The sequence below is a fragment of the Diadema setosum genome, chromosome 19 (assembly GCF_964275005.1).
Source record: "Diadema setosum chromosome 19, eeDiaSeto1, whole genome shotgun sequence".
In the NCBI taxonomy this organism is placed as follows: domain Eukaryota; kingdom Metazoa; phylum Echinodermata; class Echinoidea; order Diadematoida; family Diadematidae; genus Diadema; species Diadema setosum.
The window spans coordinates 21,539,601-21,560,724 of NC_092703.1; the positions used below are offsets into that span (position 1 = coordinate 21,539,601).

The 21,124-nt window shown below is 39.1% G+C and overlaps 1 protein-coding gene across 1 annotated transcript in view; it reads left to right on the forward strand.

Annotated features, from left to right (window-relative positions):
- Nucleotides 1-5,760: 5,760 nt before the first annotated feature.
- The window catches only part of LOC140242777 (organic cation transporter protein-like), a 29,653-nt gene continuing 14,289 nt past the window's right edge, over nucleotides 5,761-21,124 (forward strand). Inside the window, exons 1-6 of the mRNA XM_072322536.1 lie at nucleotides 5,761-6,030; nucleotides 12,098-12,400; nucleotides 13,231-13,334; nucleotides 14,077-14,231; nucleotides 14,676-14,844; nucleotides 16,237-16,375. Coding sequence (XP_072178637.1) covers nucleotides 5,869-6,030; nucleotides 12,098-12,400; nucleotides 13,231-13,334; nucleotides 14,077-14,231; nucleotides 14,676-14,844; nucleotides 16,237-16,375 — 1,032 coding nt within the window. The 5' untranslated portion in view covers nucleotides 5,761-5,868. The remainder of the gene's footprint in view (nucleotides 6,031-12,097; nucleotides 12,401-13,230; nucleotides 13,335-14,076; nucleotides 14,232-14,675; nucleotides 14,845-16,236; nucleotides 16,376-21,124) is intronic.

The window sequence follows — 21,124 nt, forward strand, 5'->3', positions numbered from 1 at the left end:
TTATAATTACCCTAGCGTTGCCAGGTACCCATCATTAATACACCTGCATGGGTCGAGAAGGATATCGTGGGTAAAAAATCTTGCCCAAGGATGTAAGCACTGGGAGGTATTCGAACCCGGGTCCTCGGTTCGGGAGTCGGGAGTCTTATCCACTATATCACAGCCCCCTACATGACATTTTATATACATGTACGTATTCTGGCATGATGTAATAAATGGTAGATAATAACCGCACTTGCAGTGCTTATATCGAGAACATTATTGTAAACCGCTGCTATAAAAGTCAACCTGTAGTAAATGGGAATCTCTGCTCTACCAGAGGGCCCTGCTGTTATAATTACCCTAGCGTTGCCAGGTAGTAAATGGGAATCTCTGCATGGAAATGTGGAATTGTGAAAGTTCGACTCCAGCTGGAGGCACCAGACGCAATAGAGGATGTTGGAATACCAACATCAACATCAACGTGATCATCGGAAGGAAGTGCACTTTAATAGGGGAATCTTGAGGACTGTCGAGGGTAGTGACATCAGGAGTACTTGGTGGTGACTTCTGCTTCCTTCTTTTTGGGGCCATTTTTACAGTCACAACATTACTTGATACTGTCACTGCTCAAAATGATTTGGTGAAGTGTGCGTCAGCCGAGATCCGTCATGTGATCGCCGCAGTATCGCTCTGCATATGCTGGGTATTCGCTGCTCATTCGCTTTGTCCGCTCAGCATCCGTTGGATGGACTGTACGCATTCGCTTTCATTCGTTACTTTATCCGCTCGTAACATGGTTAGCATATGCTCATCATTCGTTAGGCGAACGTTCTGATTTATACGCTGTAGTGTGACGGGGCCTTATATTTACGAAGGTACATGCATGGACTTAATACACAAGGACATTCATCGTATCGTTAATTAATTCATGCACCTGTACATCTCAAAAGCCCCACAAAGACATTGTTTAGCATACTTCACTGCTTTGATCCCATGATCGTCACCGCCAGCAAGCCGGGAGAAGAACAAGACGGAGATTCGAGAAATCTAAAACTATATGCGCAGAAGAAAATAACTCACGAAAATCAAGTAAAGTAAAAATCAAGTAAAGTAAAGTTATGTGCAGTTATGGTGTATGTTAGAAAATCATACCTCAAACAATTTCGCTTGGGAGAAACAGGCAGTTTTTAAAAGAAAGCTAATAGTTTGGCAGAATGATTGTCATTTGTGATCTCAATATTTCACTTTTCTCCAGCTTATTCCAGAGCATAAAGGGGCGGTAATGGTAGAGAACAGATATATCTTGCCATTAGGCAAGGTCTTATGCGTGTGCGAAAATGTGCGAATCAGCAATTACCCATCTTTTTACACAAGATTTGTCATGATCTCAGGTTTGCTGCTCCTCATCATCTGTATTTATTCAAAGACATTTCCGTCTAAAAAAGGCACATCAGCGAAACAAGACTGAAATGAAGGAAACGATTCTTTTAGTCAAGGCGCTAATTCCTGTAGGAGGCTTAATTAAGGAGTTCGTTCAACCCACCCCGCAGAAAAGGTTTGACCAGACAAGGTGGTAGATAGGACCTCTATGAACATCCCTAGGTAGCATGTGGTTCCAAATTGTGGTGTCAGTAAAATTTTACTGGCCACTTTTCATCATGATTTGTTGGAACAAACGTAAAAGAGTTTGCGCACGCCAAGACTATTACACGCACCACTAGCACTGCTACAGGCGCCAGTGCCAGTGCTGCGTGTATTAGTCTTAGCGCGCATATACTTTTTCTTCGATAAACAAGGGTTTTGCCTGCAAACTAACTTTTCACGCCAAGCTGGGTTCGGTGTAGTGTAGTTTCTAGCCGTTTTTATTTCGTCTTTATTTCAAGAGTTCAAGCAAGCCGAGTGAGAGCGCATACCCGGTGATTGTGACGACCGAATCGCAATCACTGGGTGTGTGCTCTCACTCCACTTAGCGCAATATATACAGCGGGCTTCTGCATAATACACAAGCTGCAACTCAGAGAAATAAAGACGAAAAAACGGCTAGAAATTAAGACTAAGGTCGGTAAACGCTTGTCGCTATTTGGGGCACTGAAAACGACAAACTCACACAGTTTCAGCATTTATTTCATGAAGAATTCATCAAAACTGCATAAAACTATATATGTATATGTTGCTAGAGATGTCATCCATACAGTGGGATTCATTGTAAGTTATAATATTGTGCATGGTTACCATGGTAACTGGATGCCTAAAGGTGACTGGTAACCCCCAAAATGCCTCCTGCTGCTGCAAACATTGTTTTTTTTTTTTTATCTTATAGATGCAATAAAAAAAGCTCACAATTTTTTATTGATTTTCGTTAAAAATGGTTTTCCCTGTTGCCATGGCAACCAGTATTATCCAATCAGAATTTAGTTGTCAATAACTCGAAAACTAAAGCCCATAATTTCAAAAAGCTCAATAAGCATGTCCTTCCTTCTGCATAAAGAGTACGACATCAGGTATATGTGAAGAATATTTTGAAGCATTCTCAAGTTACAGTAAAATTTGTAAGCAAAGGCATAATAAACGGCCATTGAAAGAAAGATATCATTTTCGAATAGTAAAATGCATGAAAAAGTTGCATCCGTCGTACTTTCAACACAAATTTGACTTCAAAGCATAAGCAAATGTATATAGTTTTTAATAATGTATGGACACAAATTTTCCTTAAAAATAAGATGAATACAGAAAGCAAAGCCAATATTCTATAGCAGCTCTTTCGAGTATTTACAGAGCGATGGTTATTCAAAACAATCCTGGAAAAGAGCAGAGGAAAGCAATTGATTGTTTATGTTCTTAAAGGAAGTTTATTCAAGAATACCGATAAATTCGTTTCTAAAGAAGGAATATACACGTGCGCTGGATTATCCATCAAAGAATTAAGCGTACTTTTGTGTTCGTTAACTATTGTAATATATATATATATATATATATATATATATATATATATATATATATATGTATATATATATATATATATATAGAGAGAGAGAGAGAGAGAATAAAATGAAATATCATGATATGTAAATTTCATTCAAAACGTGCAGTAATGAATTAATGCTGAGGAGAGAATGAGGGAAAAATCTTGGGCGCCTTTTCCCTTTTTATCCAGACTAATTTTACAGTGTAGAGCTCATCTACAATGAGTGATGTGCACGAAAGGCAAAAGAAACAAACCTGTCTAAATTCCAGATATTTTTGGGAGTTACCAATCACCTGTAGGCATCCGGTTACCATGGTAACCATGCACAATATTATACCTTACAATGTATCCCATTGTATTGCTGACATCTCTAGCAACATGCACATATATAGTTTTAAGGCGTTTCGATGAATCCTTCGTGAAATAAATGCAAAAACTGTGATAATTTTGTCATTTTCAGTGCCCCAATAGCGACAAGCTTTACCGACCCTAGTCTTAATTTCCAGCTGTTTTTATTTCGCCTTTATTTCTCTGAGTTACAGCTTGTGTATTGTGCAGAAGCCCGCTGTATTGCGCTAAGCCGAGTGAGGGTGCATGCTCAATGATTGCCATAAAAAACGGTTCGGGCGTCACAATCGCTGGGTATGCACTCTCACTTGGCTTGCTTCAACTCGGAGAAATAGAGACGAAATAAAAACGTCTGGAAACTACACTACACCGACCCCAAGCTATAGCGTGAAAAGTTAGTTTGCAGGCAAAAGCCGATGTTTGTCGCGGAAAAAGTCTTTGTACGCTAAGACTATAACACGCACCACTGGCATTGGCGCCTGTAGCAGTGCTAGTGGTACGTGTAGTAGTCTATAGTGTGCGCAGACGCTTCCTCGAAGAATATGGTCATGTCGCAACTAAAATGGCCTGTAAAATTTCATTGATACCACAATTTGATATCACATACTCCCTAGGGGTGTTCCAGAGGGTCCAACCGACCACCCCATGCAGTCAAACCTTTTCTGCGGGGTGGGTTGAACGAAGTCATTTTTTCTGGGTCGCTGCGCCTGGACTATTTTGTTAGTGACGATACATGATTACACAATCGTTATTGTCGAGGCACCTGAATGTACTCATTAAAATGCACATATGTGTCGGTGACGATCATTACATCAAAGAAAGACTGTCGTGAATAGTCCGTGTGTATTAGGTCCATGGTACATGTAATTACTTTTCGCCATCCCTAATGATGAGCGGTACATAATAGTAAAGACAGGAGGATGCACGATTAGAAATTGCGCAAAGATCTTTGAAATAAGAATAAGATATTCGACTGAACATATCCGGACACAAATCTGACAAAAGTCATCAATTATATAAAAATATCCATATAACGTCCTCAATCCACATGGCACAAGGGTGAAATGATCACAAGGCAACTGGATGTTAATAAGCTGCGGCATCTGTCTCCTTCATATCGCCAGTCCTGTTGCGGCTGAACATGTTTATGAAATAATAAAAAAAAAAATATCTTTTGAACTATGTAAGAACATGTAATTCTTAGATGAATTCACAGTTGAATTGATAAAGATTGGTCTTGAAATGGCTGAGATATCCAAAAAAGTGATCTCAATAAAATGCGATACGCGACGACTTTAATTATGTTCTGTTTTTACCTTGTTTTTGGATATCTCGGTCATTTCAAAACCGATTTTAATTAAATAAACTGTCAATTCCCCTTAAAATTGTATGCTCTTTAACATTTCATAGAGTGGTTTCTAAATATCTCGCAAAAAGTTAAAAGCTTAATCTTCACCTCAACCAATACTATAATAGGTTTCCGAAATTGACATAAGATGACCATACGAATATGGAAGTTCATGAAACTTGGTAAAATGCTAGTCAAGGGCTGAAACAAATAATGATGCCTATACAAGGTCACAAGATGACATTCGAACCACACCAGAAGCCTAAACGAATACGTGAATCTTCGCAAGATCTGCGGGCTATTTTCAAAGATTTTCCCGCCACAAACGAAGTTGCCGCTGGAGTCTGAGAAATTCTATCAGAGCTGAAGTTGCTCTCACAAATGACAATAATTTATACTATCAGAGACGAATACCAATTTTCCTTATCGTGTCCCCATCCTTGCTCAATTTCGGAAAAGGGACCCCTGCATTAAGGTATCAAAAAAGAAAGAAAGAAAGAAAGAAAGAAGGAAAGGAAGAAAGAACGCGCGTTTTTCCTTTCCAAAGCGCCTATCATAATGTGTTTCATAAAAGTGCAACTCCTTCCAAGACTAAGCTCATCCTAAACAAAAGTTCTCACGTGTCATGCTGCATTTCTATGTTACATTCCTTTGCAGCAAACATTTGATATATCTATCAGGTTCAACAAAGCTTGGAAGATTCACGAGTGTAAGGTTGCACATTGCTATGTAAATATGTAAAATACACTCAACAAACGGTGGCACTTGATTGGCCAAACCTCGTACGTGTTGACATAGTTGATATCACCCATCAAATCGTTTGTAAATATCATTTATTTTCCACACGGGACCATACAGGCACTGCAGGTGCGAAAAGGCGTTGGTACAGCTGCTCCCCCGCTATTCCATTTTGTTTCTATATCACATGCTCAGCCTGAAGCCGTGCAGTGAAAGGCTCATTGGAGACAACCACCAGCAACAGCAGCAAGCCAGAGAGAGGCTTGTGACATTCGTCTTCTGCACAATTTGCTTGCTTTTCGGGGCCAACATAAGCAAAAGAATAAAATAATGTTTTGAGGTAGACTGAAGGCCTATAAAGTGATTTGTAAACAGCCAATTGAAGACAGTTAGCAATATCTGGACTACACAGAATAACCGATAACTTTTCGCCATAAATTCACATCGTTTTCTGTTCTTCCTGTCGAAAGTGTTTTATCTTCCTTTTATGGAAGGGAAAATGAGGTTCGACGATATATTAGCTGCTACAGGGGAATTTGGCCGTTACCAAATTCGACTGTTCTGGGTAGTATTCGTGTTGTCGATTCCAACTGCATTCCACGCCCTCGGCATTGTTTTCCTCGCAGGAAGGGCCGACCACTGGTGTTCAGTGAGTATGATTAATGTTATGCATCATGTGCAAACCTTTCTACAACTAAAATTACAAACTGTATACCGTAAAAGTTAGTTTGTGTTTCTTTCTTTTTTGTGTAACCAAACAACAAAATGAGCAGGAGCTCTTGGTTGGGACAGCTACCAAAATGAAAAAAAAAAAACAAAACAAAAAAAAAAACACCCTCAACTGTGCTCGATATATTTAAGCTAATACATTTTAAAGGTTGAACATTTTTTTTTTTGTTTTGTGGCTGTAAATCCCCAAATAGGAGCTCTTTCCACAAGCCAGTGCAAAGAATACAACAGGGAGGTGTTACAGAGATGGAGTGGCAACTCTTCGAAATTCATGCAAACACATGTTTGGGTTCAAGGCGTTACAATGGGATGTCTAGCATTCCATTACGCTTTGAAGTCATGCTCGGCACCGCTCTAGTTGCAAGACGAAGTTCGGAGACGAAGAACGCATTTCACCTTTCGTTGAATTACAAGCTGTATTTCACCGCAAAATTTTAAATGAAATACTCGAATTGGTTTAGAATAGTTTAGGAAAGAATTCAATATTATTAACATGTATTTCTAGTTTCTTCGTAATTCGCAAATCGAAAGGAAATGAAAATTAGGCCCTCTTAAAAACCTAATTTTTTCTATAATGCGCACATTTCCGCATGTTAATTTTCTATCTGTTAATAAGGGGATATTTTGATCTTTCAAATAAAGTACTCCGTTAAAGCGTGTTCCAGCGTGTTTTTAAACTATTTGCTGTTATAATTGTGAGTTTTACACTGTATTTTGATTCGCTGCTCCAATTCAAGGTACACAAATTCATTGTTGTCATCACATTGAAAGAGAGAGCGAATTGCAGTAGGAGCAAATATTTCTAGATGTGAGAGCGCTAGTCCGGATTATTGATGCTCTCTTTTGTCAAAGCACATGGGTAACACCTGTAGTTGAACGCATAACTTCTCGGCGGTGCCGCGCATGACTTCAAAGGAGAGCTTTAGTTGCCTCTCCTTCTCTAGCACCTCCCTGAATACAATATGTATTTTGTACTGTTTGATTTCACGTCGAAAAGTAATCTTATGCTGGTTGGTCTGACCATGGACCTACAGTCACAGCTATCTTTATTCCTTTGCAGCCACTCCAAACATTTGAAGTATGGACCAAACTAGGATCTGCCTCACAGATAGGAACACGATAGAGCGGTTCCGTAATGTATTCAAAATTTATGCAAGTTTCGTTCACAAAAAGTTGCAACGATGAAGCTTGCCGTGGCCTTGCCCTACCTAGCAACAACTAAGTGAATTCCTTCCTATGGAACTTAATGGGAGGGAGCACGTGAATGGAATACTTTGTTACTATATATGCTGTAAGAAAAGCAACATCATTCTAATTGTGATACATTACAAAACACAGTCAATTGATTATTTCTTGCACAATGACTTTCCGTTCAACACGTTCAATAAGGAAGATTGTGTCTTCTTTACAATGATCGTAATTATACCTCCAGCTGGACCCCATGGAAAAACAGCTATGGCAGCTGAATATGGGCAATCCAGCCATCTTCTCTGATGAAAATGAAACGACGACAACAACTTCCTATATACTTGATGAGCGATGGTATACGTAATGGTATATTAGTCACGGGAATGCGCGAAAAGACATTGCGCAAAAATTGATGAAATCAAAATACAAATTACTCAACTGGGCATATTCAGACACTAATCTGACATAGTTACCAGGTGGTTACTGATTTTATAATTAAGAGCTATACTCGAAGATCATACACGTATCAGTTTTATTTGTAGGATTGTAATTTGAAAAGAGATTAATTCGTAATTCCAGGAGAGAATAGTTTCAAACTATTCCACAATACAGGTCTGTTTTACACGTTTACACATATTTTTGGACGGGATTAACTTTCGTTTCATCCATAGGAAAAAGTTTATTTCATGTAGATCTACTGAATAAACAGTTTAAATATCCAACCCGGGTTCAAATATCGAACATCAAATGCGCAACTTTAGTACACCTTCCTTTGGGCATCCATAGAAAACTGAAAGCTGTTTGAATAATCATATTAAGCTGGAACTCCAGCTCTATACAATTCCTCATTGGTCTGGCCAAGACATATCCACTTAAAAGCACTACAATATTGAAGCTTAAGAAATATGGTAAAATTGGTGTGGAGTCTTCTTGAAGCCTTCTAATTCACTTGTCAACTTGAGAGCAAAGATGATGTGCGCGCGAACCCTACTATTTTACAATTTATGACATTGAAGCTGAAATACACCTTATCACTATTTCTATCAGTATTAACAAGGAGGCTTTGACACAAGGGCAAAATAAAATGTTATTGAGTAAGTAAAACAAAACAGGAGGCATACAACAGGGCGAGGGGACAACGACCAGCCAGCTACCAGGCATGCAACAATTAAAATTGCAAAGACTTCGTTGCAAGATGCCCCCGTAAATGCTATGATAGCAGGACGCGCTGATCAGACAGGGCGGGATACAGCCGCGGGTCTCTCAGTGGACGAGCTTGTCTAGTATATAATTTAGTTGGAGATTTACCAAGTCCTTTGAATTCATATATTATATAAAATATACACGGTACCCATATCAGCTAAAGTGACAATGCCCTGGTTTCACGTCAGGTCTCTTCTATTGACCTACAAACCTTCACTAAATTTCCAGTTTTTTGACAATATAGTAGGAAAAAAACCCCTGATGTACTCCTACTCGATCCTTGCTTGGAAATAAGACTCACCCGAAGGTATACATGTACGTGCATTGATGGTTCTATCATTTGATTATGTAATTACTTTATGATTTCAACTTAATTGTCCTTTGTTTCACTGGGTTTCCCCACACACATGCCAGCATGGACCATGTAGACTATGTAGACTATGTAGATATGTAGGCTATAAGGGAGGTACCACTATCCTCCTTATTATTATGTACATGTGCCAATGTTGTGACTCACGAGAAATGCACCCAACGTCGAGGCCACATTGACTACCTCCTTAATTGATTATAACAAGTTAGTATGTAGGTACAGGAGATCAACAGAGACGAGTGCGAGCTTGGAGGTAGGAGAGAGAGCGAGCTGGACCCAAGCCGAAAACTAACAATTCCCAGCGAGAGCTCTGGCACTCTCCGTTGGTGTCGCTTGCCGCGATTGTCTCCGGCAACAACAGTGAGAGTATACCTCTACAGAAAGGCTGAAGAGAGGCTGGCACACGAGGTCGATTAGGCTGCGTTCACATAGAAGTATTCGGTATTCGGTATTCGCTATTCGCTATTCGGTATTTGGGCACCGAATACACCATCACCCGCACCGTCAACTCACCATCCCATGCAGTGAGGATTTCTTCCTCCTACATCCCAGCAAATCTTATTAACACTTTCTAAACTGCATCAGAATGTCAGTCTACATGCTTATTTTTGCTAAAGGGCAAATCCAGACCAAAATTGTCATTATTTCATAAACGAGAGACGGTATACGCTGCAAGAAAATCGAACAAGTTCGATTCCCACTTTGCTATACTTTTCGCAGCTATTCGGTACTTTCGAATAGTGCCCTCCTATGTGAACCGGTGTGAGGAAATCCTTTCGTTCGATTCAAGCTATTCGCGTGCCCTCTAAAAACGAGCCCGAATACCCGAATAGTATACTTCTATGTGAACGCAGCCTTACAGCAGGCATCATTCTGTGTCACGAATAAGCTGGGTTGAGTTAAATCGTCCTCTCATTTCTTTGTTCTCCATTCGTCCAGTTCAAACGCGTGTGCCGTCTTCCTTGAGAGAAAGGAAAAACCAAAATGAGGTTCGACGATATTCTAACGGTTATAGGAGAATTTGGGCGATATCAAATTCTGATATTTTTTGCTGTGTTTATCATGATGATTCCATGTGGATTCCACGCCATCGGCATTGTTTTTCTAGGAGGAAGTACTGACCACTGGTGTTCGGTGAGTATGATGTTTTGCCTACTGGTTGTACACACGCACGCACCTCTTTACTCATACTATGAAGTAGGTACGACTCGTACCTTCCTTCAAGTTCAATACACGGAAGGCCCGATAAAGATACACTTTTACATCCAAATGTTCAAATGCTGCACTTCTCAACCCACATTGCCGGGCGGAGGAGCACTGCTGTTTCACACATTCCGCTGCCATATTAGGGGGCCGCTTGAAATCGACTCATGTAAGGGCTGTATGCATAGGCTTTCTGTACGTTGGCTCCTTACCCTTTGCAAATAATATTATATTAGAATTAATGTGTCCTTTGTTAATTGGTCAAGCATGTCTGTAGTCATTGTATACATGCCAGATGCAGATGCCGGGCTGGACAAGCGAAATTGCTCTCACCGTACGTGGACATGTGAGAGTATTATCTGCGGTTTCGTAAAGAGGTTTGTTTATACACATATTGTAGTAGTACTTGCTTATATTCCCCGCGCAGGAGTCACGATCGGATGAAGTAAATGGTTTTTATAAGGGAGCCGAGATCAAGAAGACGGAAAAAACCCTCATCATATAAAATTGTGCCTATAGCTGTCCCTCTGAGCTGCAAAACTGTGCCTCACTTTCAATAATTAGACTTGGATTGACTACCTGTCTTAATTGGCAGTTGCCCTATTTCCGCATTTTCTTCTATGTTTGGTACTGATTTATAATGGTGCTGCTCGTTGGATTGCTATGTGCATTCGCGCAACGGCGTGATCACTGAAATTGTGTGGATGATCAGCTGAACGCACGCTCTTTTTTTTCATCCATCGAATAAAGTCACGTGTATCGTACTATCTCAGGGCAGCGAGTGAGATCGAATGAACCGAACATGATCCACATCTTCCCGTTGTGTGTATTATACAATTCTTATCAGTATGATCTTTATCAAGGTCTTCCTAATATTATATTTCTCTCCATTCCACGGAAAGAACGTGCGACAGCTGGTATCATAGCCCAGACAGGAAAACATTCGTACGCGAATTACGAATTACTAGTACAATCAAGGAGGTCTCATACCTCCTTGGTACAATGCTCTACATGTATACGTACTGTATGTGTGAGTAAACTGAGGCTTTTCACTTCTCTTAAAAAAAACCAAAACAGACTTGATGGAGGCTATACGGATTTTTCTCTGCCGTGGGCGGTATTATAAGCTGTGTTTATTATGTGTGTATAGGCCTAGATTTCCATGGAGGTACATAATATACGCCCTTTTAGACATTTATTACCTCTTCGGGATATCAGAACAATTGAATGGATGGGTGGATGCCCGGATGAATGGATGGGAAAAGGAAATAGAAGAACAGGATAGACAACACATTCTCCAGCTTCATTCATGAGACGATCCTGATGCAAAACCTATAAGGAGCCCTGACGTGGGTGGGAGTAGAGGACAGCAAACCTTACCCTGAAAAAAGGGCCCCTGATAAAGAGTAGGCCTATTGTCTAATGGAGACATTGGTTTTGTAGGTCATCTTGGTGTTAAAGTTTTCTTTTTCATTGTTTCAAGACGCGATGATTAGGTATGGATGTCAACATATAATGTGACCTTTCTAGGCTTGTAATATATGCGGGTCCCCTATATAGTAAGCTCCTATCCCCTCATTTGCCTGGGTGCCTGCTGAAATACTAGACGCACAAATAGATAGTTATTCTGATATAGTCTTTCCTGTGTCATTTCCAAAATGAGCATCCTACCTGCAAAGACTGTCCTGATCGTTTGTCAATACTCTTGCTCGATTTAGATGATACAAACATGAGGGAGAGAGAGAGAAAGAGAGAGAGAGAGAGAGAGAGAGGGAGAGAGGGATAGAGGGGAGGGGGAGGGAGAGAATGTAAATGAAGGGTCATGTTCTTGTAGTATATATTACAGACAAGTTGCTAAGAAGCCGTGGCATTCCCATTGACTGTGCCCACAGCCAGTAAGCTCAGGATTTTCACATACGCCGCAGTGTTCATTGCAGATGGGACATCACTTAAGCATCTCGTAGACGTGTCGAAACGAGTTTTACCTCATCGTCTGTCATCATAATGGTCTTCTCCTGACCAGGTGCCTCAGTGGGATGCCGAAAACTGCACTTCTTTTCAACTCGACTCAACGGCGTGCGCGCAGGCAAAGCGGCAGGCCAGCATCCCGCCGGCAGACCCGAACAACACGGAAGTCAAAGGTTACAGCCAGTGCAAAATGTACAACGTGTCCGGGTTGACGCTCTCTTCGCTGGTTGACTTTGATCAGGAAAACTGGACCATGACTGCGCCCTTCAGTAGAGACCCGATGAAGTCTGACGTCATTTCGTGTTCAACTGGTTGGATATTCGACACCAGTCGATATAAATCCACCATTAATATGGAGGTATAAAGCGAAGACTTTATCATATTTTTTTTTCTAGTTCATCAGTATGTGCGCTTCAATTCTATTTCACAGTGATGTGTAAGGTATAACCTTATGAACAGTCTGAACGAAATTTTACTGGAATGTTACCAATATAATTAAGCAAGGTTATGAATTATTAGCAATGAGTATACACCATTTTCTCATGAGAAGCAGCGTTTTCCCTCTCTTCATTGAATGTAGTTGGGATGGTAGACCTATGTATTTTATCCTAAATTTGTAAATTACACATTCTGGATAAAATCATAATGTAAGGTCCTACATACGTCAGCAGTCACGCACTTCACTTTATTTTTTAAAGTGTAAGTCCTAATTTACATGGTATCGGGGTAAAACAATGCTGGTTCAAGTTAACTTTATTTTATAGTTACAACAAATAAAATGATGTTGCACAGCCGGTTAACGCGAAATTCTTAATACAATATTCTTCTACGCTGTGCTTCGTCACGATTTTTTTTCCAAAGATCTTCGACAATCAAACTGTCAAAATATTTTAGACTTTTTTTTTTTTTAATTCAAGTAATAACTGCTGTATTAAAGTAAAATGTTTTCCATCATTCTCCGCTTATTTGTGTTATTAGTGTAAATGTGATATGTTCTTTTGTTTTTAATTCAGTAAAAGACGGCCTAGTAAAGAAAACAAGGAAAAGAAAAAAAATGGACGAAGCCTCGAACGGCATATAGTTTCCTATAGTGTACCATAAGAATGAAATCGTTACTGTAGATCTACGCCTTACTATAGCTATACTCCGCAGTTGTTATGCTTTTTAATAACTCCTCTATCTTCCTAGTTTGAGTTGGTGTGTGACCGGAAGGATCTGTCGGACATCTCGGCGTCGATGTGGTTCGTAGGGGTACTGGTCGGCAGTTTCGTCTTTGGGTCGCTGGCGGATAGGTAGGTGTGTTTTGAGCGTGGGATTATTGGTGAATGCATATTTAGACATGACGCACCTTGGCGCATCTATCTTAAATATTCGATTTTCGACTGTCCAAAGTAAAGACTCTTCTATTCATACCTTTATTCCCCAAATAAACCTTCCGTCTTTATCCCAGGAGGGATATGTAGCCGCTAAAATATGTCAAAGTTAGAGGGTATAATACACCCCAGAAAACAACAACAAACAATCTAAAAAACAAAACAAAACAAAACAAAACAAAAAGCCCAAAAAACAATGGGCAGGATTCGAACCTAGTATCGCCTGCATCATTTCAAAGTTTTGTCTATTTCTCGTATTTACAGCTCTTTCGCTCCTCCTCACTTATTGATATTTACGTGAATAGCAATATTATGATTATAACTGACAATGCATACGTTACTAATGTGCCTCCCATCGTTATGGGAAAAATGAGAGAGAAAAAAAGTTCTCAGCAGAGCCAATACGTCATTGACAAGCTCAGTCATCCAGCATTGTCTGTAAACGTATATCAAACAACGTGACGAAGAAGAAAGTAAACAAAATCATTTCACAAAAAGTTGGAGGACGTATTGGTAACAATAATATCAGCAAACTGAAAAAAAAAGACAGTTCAAAAAATCGAAGTGAAAATCTTCGTTAGGTGGTCTTAGTAAACCATAATATAGTACTGCGTAATATAAAGGAAGTTTTACTTATTTGCATTTCATATTTATACTCTAGGATTGGTCGATGTCGGACCCTGTGGATCTGTCTCGTCATTCAGCTCCTGTTCGGCGTCTCCGTGGCCTTCGCACCGACCTTCTGGTCGTTTGCCGTCCTCCGAATGATCGTCGGCAGTGCAAACATTGGTGTCTACATGATGTGTTTTATCATCGGTATGTCGGCTATACATTTGTCTTCGAGTTTACTTCTTTTATTCCATCGATCCATCTATTGATTTTTAACTACACAGAGCTTATTTGAAACAGATCTTAAAATGAGACCGTGCGGAGGTTTAAAGAAAAAAGAAACAAGAAACGGACAAGAAGGATAACAAAAGGAGAGATTTTGATGTACGAAATAAGGAGGAGGAAAAAAAGGAGTTGCAGAGAGACGAGATGATGGAACACCACGTCATTTCTAATGGAAGGGAATCCCCAAAGAACCAAGATATATAATCACTATTTTAAAGAGAAAACTTCTGTTCTTTCATTTTAAGTTGAATTCAAAAATAATTTGATAGGAGGTCACTTCATCCTGCAATCGTATTGTATATATCACTGAATAAATTAAAGGATCATGCAATTGTTCAATTCCAATTACTTTATGCCATGATTTAGGGACGGAGTTCGTGGGCCCGTCGAAGCGTGTTCTTGCTGGCCAGGGTATCAACTTTGCCTTCTCAGTCGGATACATGGGGCTGTCCGTTCTGGCTTACCTTCTACGAGACTGGCATCACCTGCAGCTAGCAATCTCTCTGCCCATCGCAGCGTTTTTCCTCTTCCTACCGTACGTTAACATGGATTATTCTTTCCCTAAATCTCTCCCTCCCCATTGACGTTAGATTACAGACGAAAAAGAGACCAGGATGAGTCTGGTTATTAGAAGATACTCTTTCTTTGAATGTTTATTTATACTGTTCTTCTTTGCTTTTGAGGTAAATCACATCCAAAACAATATCGTCCTAGATCGTTGATTGTCTTACTGCCCTTTAGTCCGTTCAGTGATGAGAAGGAAAACGGGGAGAAAAAAAAAAGATTGTGTGATTTGCTGATTTTTTTTTTCTCGAAAGTTTCAAAGACGAACGGACATTTCACTGTAAGATCCAATAGTTAGTCGGGAAAGTCGGTAACGTAATTAGAATCATGATATTTCCGATGTTTATACTGCAATCCGCAACATGTTCCAAGTTGGAATATATGATCAAGACATTAATTGCATAGTAGAGGTTTCATCCAGACCGTACATACATAACTAAAAAGAAAGCCATTAAAGGGGCATTCCGGACGATTTTCATAATTTCACATCATGTAGTACATAAATCGACAGCTCCATGTATAGATTCGTGGAATTTATTGTGGTCCTTGAGCAGAGAAACCAATAAATTGAAAATCTTAAACAAATTACACTGAACAGTGTTGATGACATCAGAGCCTCATATATTTCAGAAATGTAGCAGTGTAATTCCATTACAGTACCGCTTGCTCAACAAGTTCACCTGTGAAAAATCTATGCATGCCTTCTTCTTTTGTTCTGCTTCCTTGAGCCCCAACTCACACATTTTTATGGTGAGGCTGCGATGTCATCATCTTTGTTCATTGCAATTCGTTATAGATTTTGAAAACATTCCCATTCCTCATCCCAATCACTATAAATTCTGAAACTCTGTACTCAGTTTAAAGGGGATGGCTAGTAACCGATCAGTGGGAATCAGTGGGAATGCTGAGGGATGATTGTTCCAATCCTTTTGGGATTCATTTAAGAGTACATTAAGATATCTACTGTTGTGTGAAAATTATTTGCTTCAGAACGGTCTCATATTCAACTAATGTGCAGATTAATGCCCCGTCACTGACCAGGCACGCTAACCTGGAAACATTAACCTGGAAATTCTGAAACTCTGTACTCAGTTTAAAGGGGATGGCTAGTAACCGATCAGTGGGAATCAGTGGGAATGCTGAGGGATGATTGTTCCAATCCTTGTGGGATTCATTTAAGAGTACATTAAGATACAATCTACTGTTGTGTGACAATTATTTGCTTCAGAACGGTCTCATATTCAAGTAATGTGCAGATTAATGCCCCGTCACTGACCAGGCACGCTAACCTGGAAACATTAAACTGCACATTACATGAATATATGAGACCATTCTGAAGCAAATAATTTCTGTCTATTTTTAGGATCGTTCCCGAGTCCGCACGCTGGCTGCTCAGTCAAGGGGAGATCGAGAGAGCGAGCGAGATCATTCGAAGTATCGCAAGGGGCAACCGAGCGAACCTTGCCGAACCTATCTTCACTGAGAACGACAGACTAGAAATGGTATGATTACAAAGCTGAAGACAGTAACAACAGACACGATAATTAAAATCACGATCACAGACTTTATAAACAACTCAATCGCGACCCCATTTCCAATCCTGATGAACCCAAACTTTCGACCCTAATCCCTATTCTGACCTTCATTCACCTACATATCCATCCACTGGCCCATCCATCCATCCTCCCACGCATGCATCGTTTCACCCATGCCTATCCGCCAACAAACAATTTCATTGTCCCAGACACTCTTTCATCCATATCTATCCATCACCCCATATACACACCCATTTATACCAAGCCACCCTTTGCACCGATACCACCATCTACCCATCTGTCGTCTATCCACCCACTCACTCTTTCATCCAATACTCAACCCATCTGCAAAAACTACCCACACAATCTTCTATCCATCACTCCATCCATCCGCTCAAACCACTTTCGATCGATCGATCGATCCATCCATCCATCCATCCATCCATTCATCCATCCATCCATCCACCCATCCACCCATCCACCCATACACCATTCACCCACTCACCCATCAACCCAACCGCCAACCTGATCATCATAATAAGTTGATATAGCCCGTGTTTATGCTTCCCCCTTTCGTGCCAGTTTTGATACGCGTTTAGTTCAAAACGCGTTTAGTTCAAAACGCGGTTGCGTCCTTGCTCATTTTATGCAGATCACCCTCTTTCCAATACACTTATGAACCACCAGTTTGCTTATTTCAGTACTTTATTGCTAATTGGGAACATTCTACAACAAAGCTGTTATACTAACTTAACCTAAAAGGTAACATACATTTTGAACAAATGATTTATGACCTACCTTTCACGACTCTGCATTTCATTGACTTTATATTTGATATTGCACAAAAATGAGTTAGTATGACCTGCATGGAAACGAATAAACTATTGAGTTTATGGGCTGAGTAACATTCACGGAGAGTACGTAAAATACGTAATATTGTAAGTAAGGTGTAAAGAGAGTACTTCAAACAAATCGTGGCTGCAGTTTTTGATTTATAGTCAACAAACCTTTTGTAAATAACAAACATAAAAAATATAATTCAGATAGACATAGGGACCGTGATCAGCTAATGACTTAAACGCCACGTGTGTGTTTGTGTGTGGATTAATAATGAATCAAAGATTAATGATGCATGCACTTTTAAACTCTGCTTTTGAATGATGTGCGACTTATGAATGTGGGTAAAGTCAAACTGTATCTATGTTGTATGTTCCACGCGATGATCCATAAACTCACAATACACTTATAAATCGTTTCCATTTGGGGCATCACGTATCATCAGAAAATTCCTTACGGTGCCCTTTTGTTTAAATCGTCAACTGCTTTCGCAAGTTCTTCGAACGGAAGGGCAGTTGTTAAAATAATGCCTTGAGCTCACAGCTCTGTTCTATAGAGAACCCTCATTTATATCTCCTCTGTTATTCTTGACATATTTCTGTATGTTGTGTCTGAAAATGTTAAGCTATTTATATTATACGAGTCACCTTTAACCCTAAAAAGACTGGGCTATTTTGGTAGCTCGAAAGACTGGGGGGGGGGGGGGGCCTTCGGCCGTGAATCACGCGATCGCCGCGGAAATTTGCACAATGGTAGTGTGCGATGTAATCTACAAGATCGTATATTTAAATTTTCCAAAATAGTCTTCTTTTATTTTATTTTGATTAATTATGCTAATTTATGCGAGAAATCAGACTTTTTTATCTAAATCAGTAAATAAAGCTCCAAAAGTGCTCATTTTTGGTCTAGATATTCTTTGTAGCGTTCTTAGCAAATGTACTTGAAAAAAAATTCGGTATCAAAATTAATTCCTAATTTATTTTATTGTTTTATGAATTTCTTATGTATTTCCTTGTTTTTTCGACCTTTTGTTTTTGTTGTTTTTTTCAGCAAAATTTGTGGCAGACCCTTTTTGAAGCATAATGCTACTAAAACAAATTGATTTTAGCCATTGAGAGTAAAAATAAGCATATTTATATGAACCATATGATAAAACTCAATTTGTATTGACTTTGTACACAAATTCGCATTTTTGAGCCATTTTCGGTCTCACGTGCATGTACAAAATGTTATGTAACTTCAGAACGGTACCCCCGGGCGTCACAAATTTGGTGTCAAAATGTGCGGGAAACTCGAAAGAAAAAAGTCACAGAGCATCGCGGCGAGAGCATTGCGTGTTGCTGAGTAATCGCGCGAAATGTCGAGGGGGGGGGGGGAGGCCTTTTAGGCCCCCCCCAGTCTTTTTAGGGTTAAACAAGGTGGTAGTATGCAAAAGAATGGATTTCAAAAATGTATATAGGCCCTATATAAAAGCATACAATATACGTATGTATGCTTTTATGACCGTTAAGGTACGTTTGAATTGAAAGAATAAACTCATCATATTTATTCATTCACTTCCTTTAACTTTAACAGTTGACTCAGTAGAGTATATAAAGCACATAAAGTTAATGTGCACAGTATTATAATAAACAAAACTGTAAAAGTAAAGCTTTATTTTGAACAACGCAGCAGTTTTTGATTTATAGTCAACAAACCTTTTGTAAATAACAAACATAAAAAATATAATTCAGATAGACATAGGGACCGTGATCAGCTAATGACTTAAACGCCACGTGTGTGTTTGTGTGTGGATTAATAATGAATCAAAGATTAATGATGCATGCACTTTTAAACTCTGCTTTTGAATGATGTGCGACTTATGAATGTGGGTAAAGTCAAACTGTATCTATGTTGTATGTTCCACGCGATGATCCATAAACTCACAATACACTTATAAATCGTTTCCATTTGGGGCATCACGTATCATCAGAAAATTCCTTACGGTGCCCTTTTGTTTAAATCGTCAACTGCTTTCGCAAGTTCTTCGAACGGAAGGGCAGTTGTTAAAATAATGCCTTGAGCTCACAGCTCTGTTCTATAGAGAACCCTCATTTATATCTCCTCTGTTATTCTTGACATATTTCTGTATGTTGTGTCTGAAAATGTTAAGCTATTTATATTATACGAGTCACCTTTAACCCTAAAAAGACTGGGCTATTTTGGTAGCTCGAAAGACTGGGGGGGGGGGGCCTAAAGGGCCCCCCCTTAAGATCTCGGCCGTGAATCACGCGATCGCCGCGGAAATTTGCACAATGGTAGTGTGCGATGTAATCTACAAGATCGTATATTTAAATTTTCCAAAATAGTCTTCTTTTATTTTATTTTGATTAATTATGCTAATTTATGCGAGAAATCAGACTTTTTTATCTAAATCAGTAAATAAAGCTCCAAAAGTGCTCATTTTTGGTCTAGATATTCTTTGTAGCGTTCTTAGCAAATGTACTTGAAAAAAAATTCGGTATCAAAATTAATTCCTAATTTATTTTATTGTTTTATGAATTTCTTATGTATTTCCTTGTTTTTTCGACCTTTTGTTTTTGTTGTTTTTTTCAGCAAAATTTGTGGCAGACCCTTTTTGAAGCATAATGCTACTAAAACAAATTGATTTTAGCCATTGAGAGTAAAAATAAGCATATTTATATGAACCATATGATAAAACTCAATTTGTATTGACTTTGTACACAAATTCGCATTTTTGAGCCATTTTCGGTCTCACGTGCATGTACAAAATGTTATGTAACTTCAGAACGGTACCCCCGGGCGTCACAAATTTGGTGTCAAAATGTGCGGGAAACTCGAAAGAAAAAAGTCACAGAGCATCGCGGCGAGAGCATTGCGTGTTGCTGAGTAATCGCGCGAAATGTCGAGGGGGGGGGGGGGGAGGCCTTTTAGGCCCCCCCAGTCTTTTTAGGGTTAAACAAGGTGGTAGTATGCAAAAGAATGGATTTCAAAAATGTATATAGGCCCTATATAAAAGCATACAATATACGTATGTATGCTTTTATGACCGTTAAGGTACGTTTGAATTGAAAGAATAAACTCATCATATTTATTCATTCACTTCCTTTAACTTTAACAGTTGACTCAGTAGAGTATATAAAGCACATAAAGTTAATGTGCACAGTATTATAATAAACAAAACTGTAAAAGTAAAGCTTTATTTTGAACAACGCAGCAAAGCGTTAAAAAGTGTTGATGTAGGATGAATAATAAGTAAAGTGAAAAAAGAGACAAGAGAAATAGATAAATAGATAGAGAGATAGTAATACATGAACGAAAACGTTACGTCCACTTGAATATATCGTCAGGAATAAATTTATAGTTTTGTCATTTGATTTTCCGTACAAAGACTATAATATCCACCAGAACAGGAGATGATTTAACCCTCCTTTTGAATGCACAATCGCAGACCTCCTCAGTACATTTTCATTTTATATTTTGATAAAATACCCATGCATGATTCTCGACAGTGAAGCCTGTGTCGCCATATAAAAGCATCACGAATCTTTCTGACCACAGTGTCTCAAGAGTGCAAAAGAATAATTATAACAATGGAGAGATGAAATGGGAAATGAAATAAGGGAAGATAGAATGTAAGAAATATATCATGAGAATAAGAAGAGAAATCAGAAAGATGAAAGGGGGAGAATTTGAAAGTACTTATACAGGGAAATGGAGGGAGAGAATTTTTGTAAAATTGTAATTTCACATTACTCTTATATTTCGGGAGAGGGTATATACAAGATGAGATAATTCGTCGGCGTTTTCACGAACTGACGCTATTTCGATTTTGGTCAAAATTTTCAAAATCGAGATATTGGTACCAAATGAAAGTGC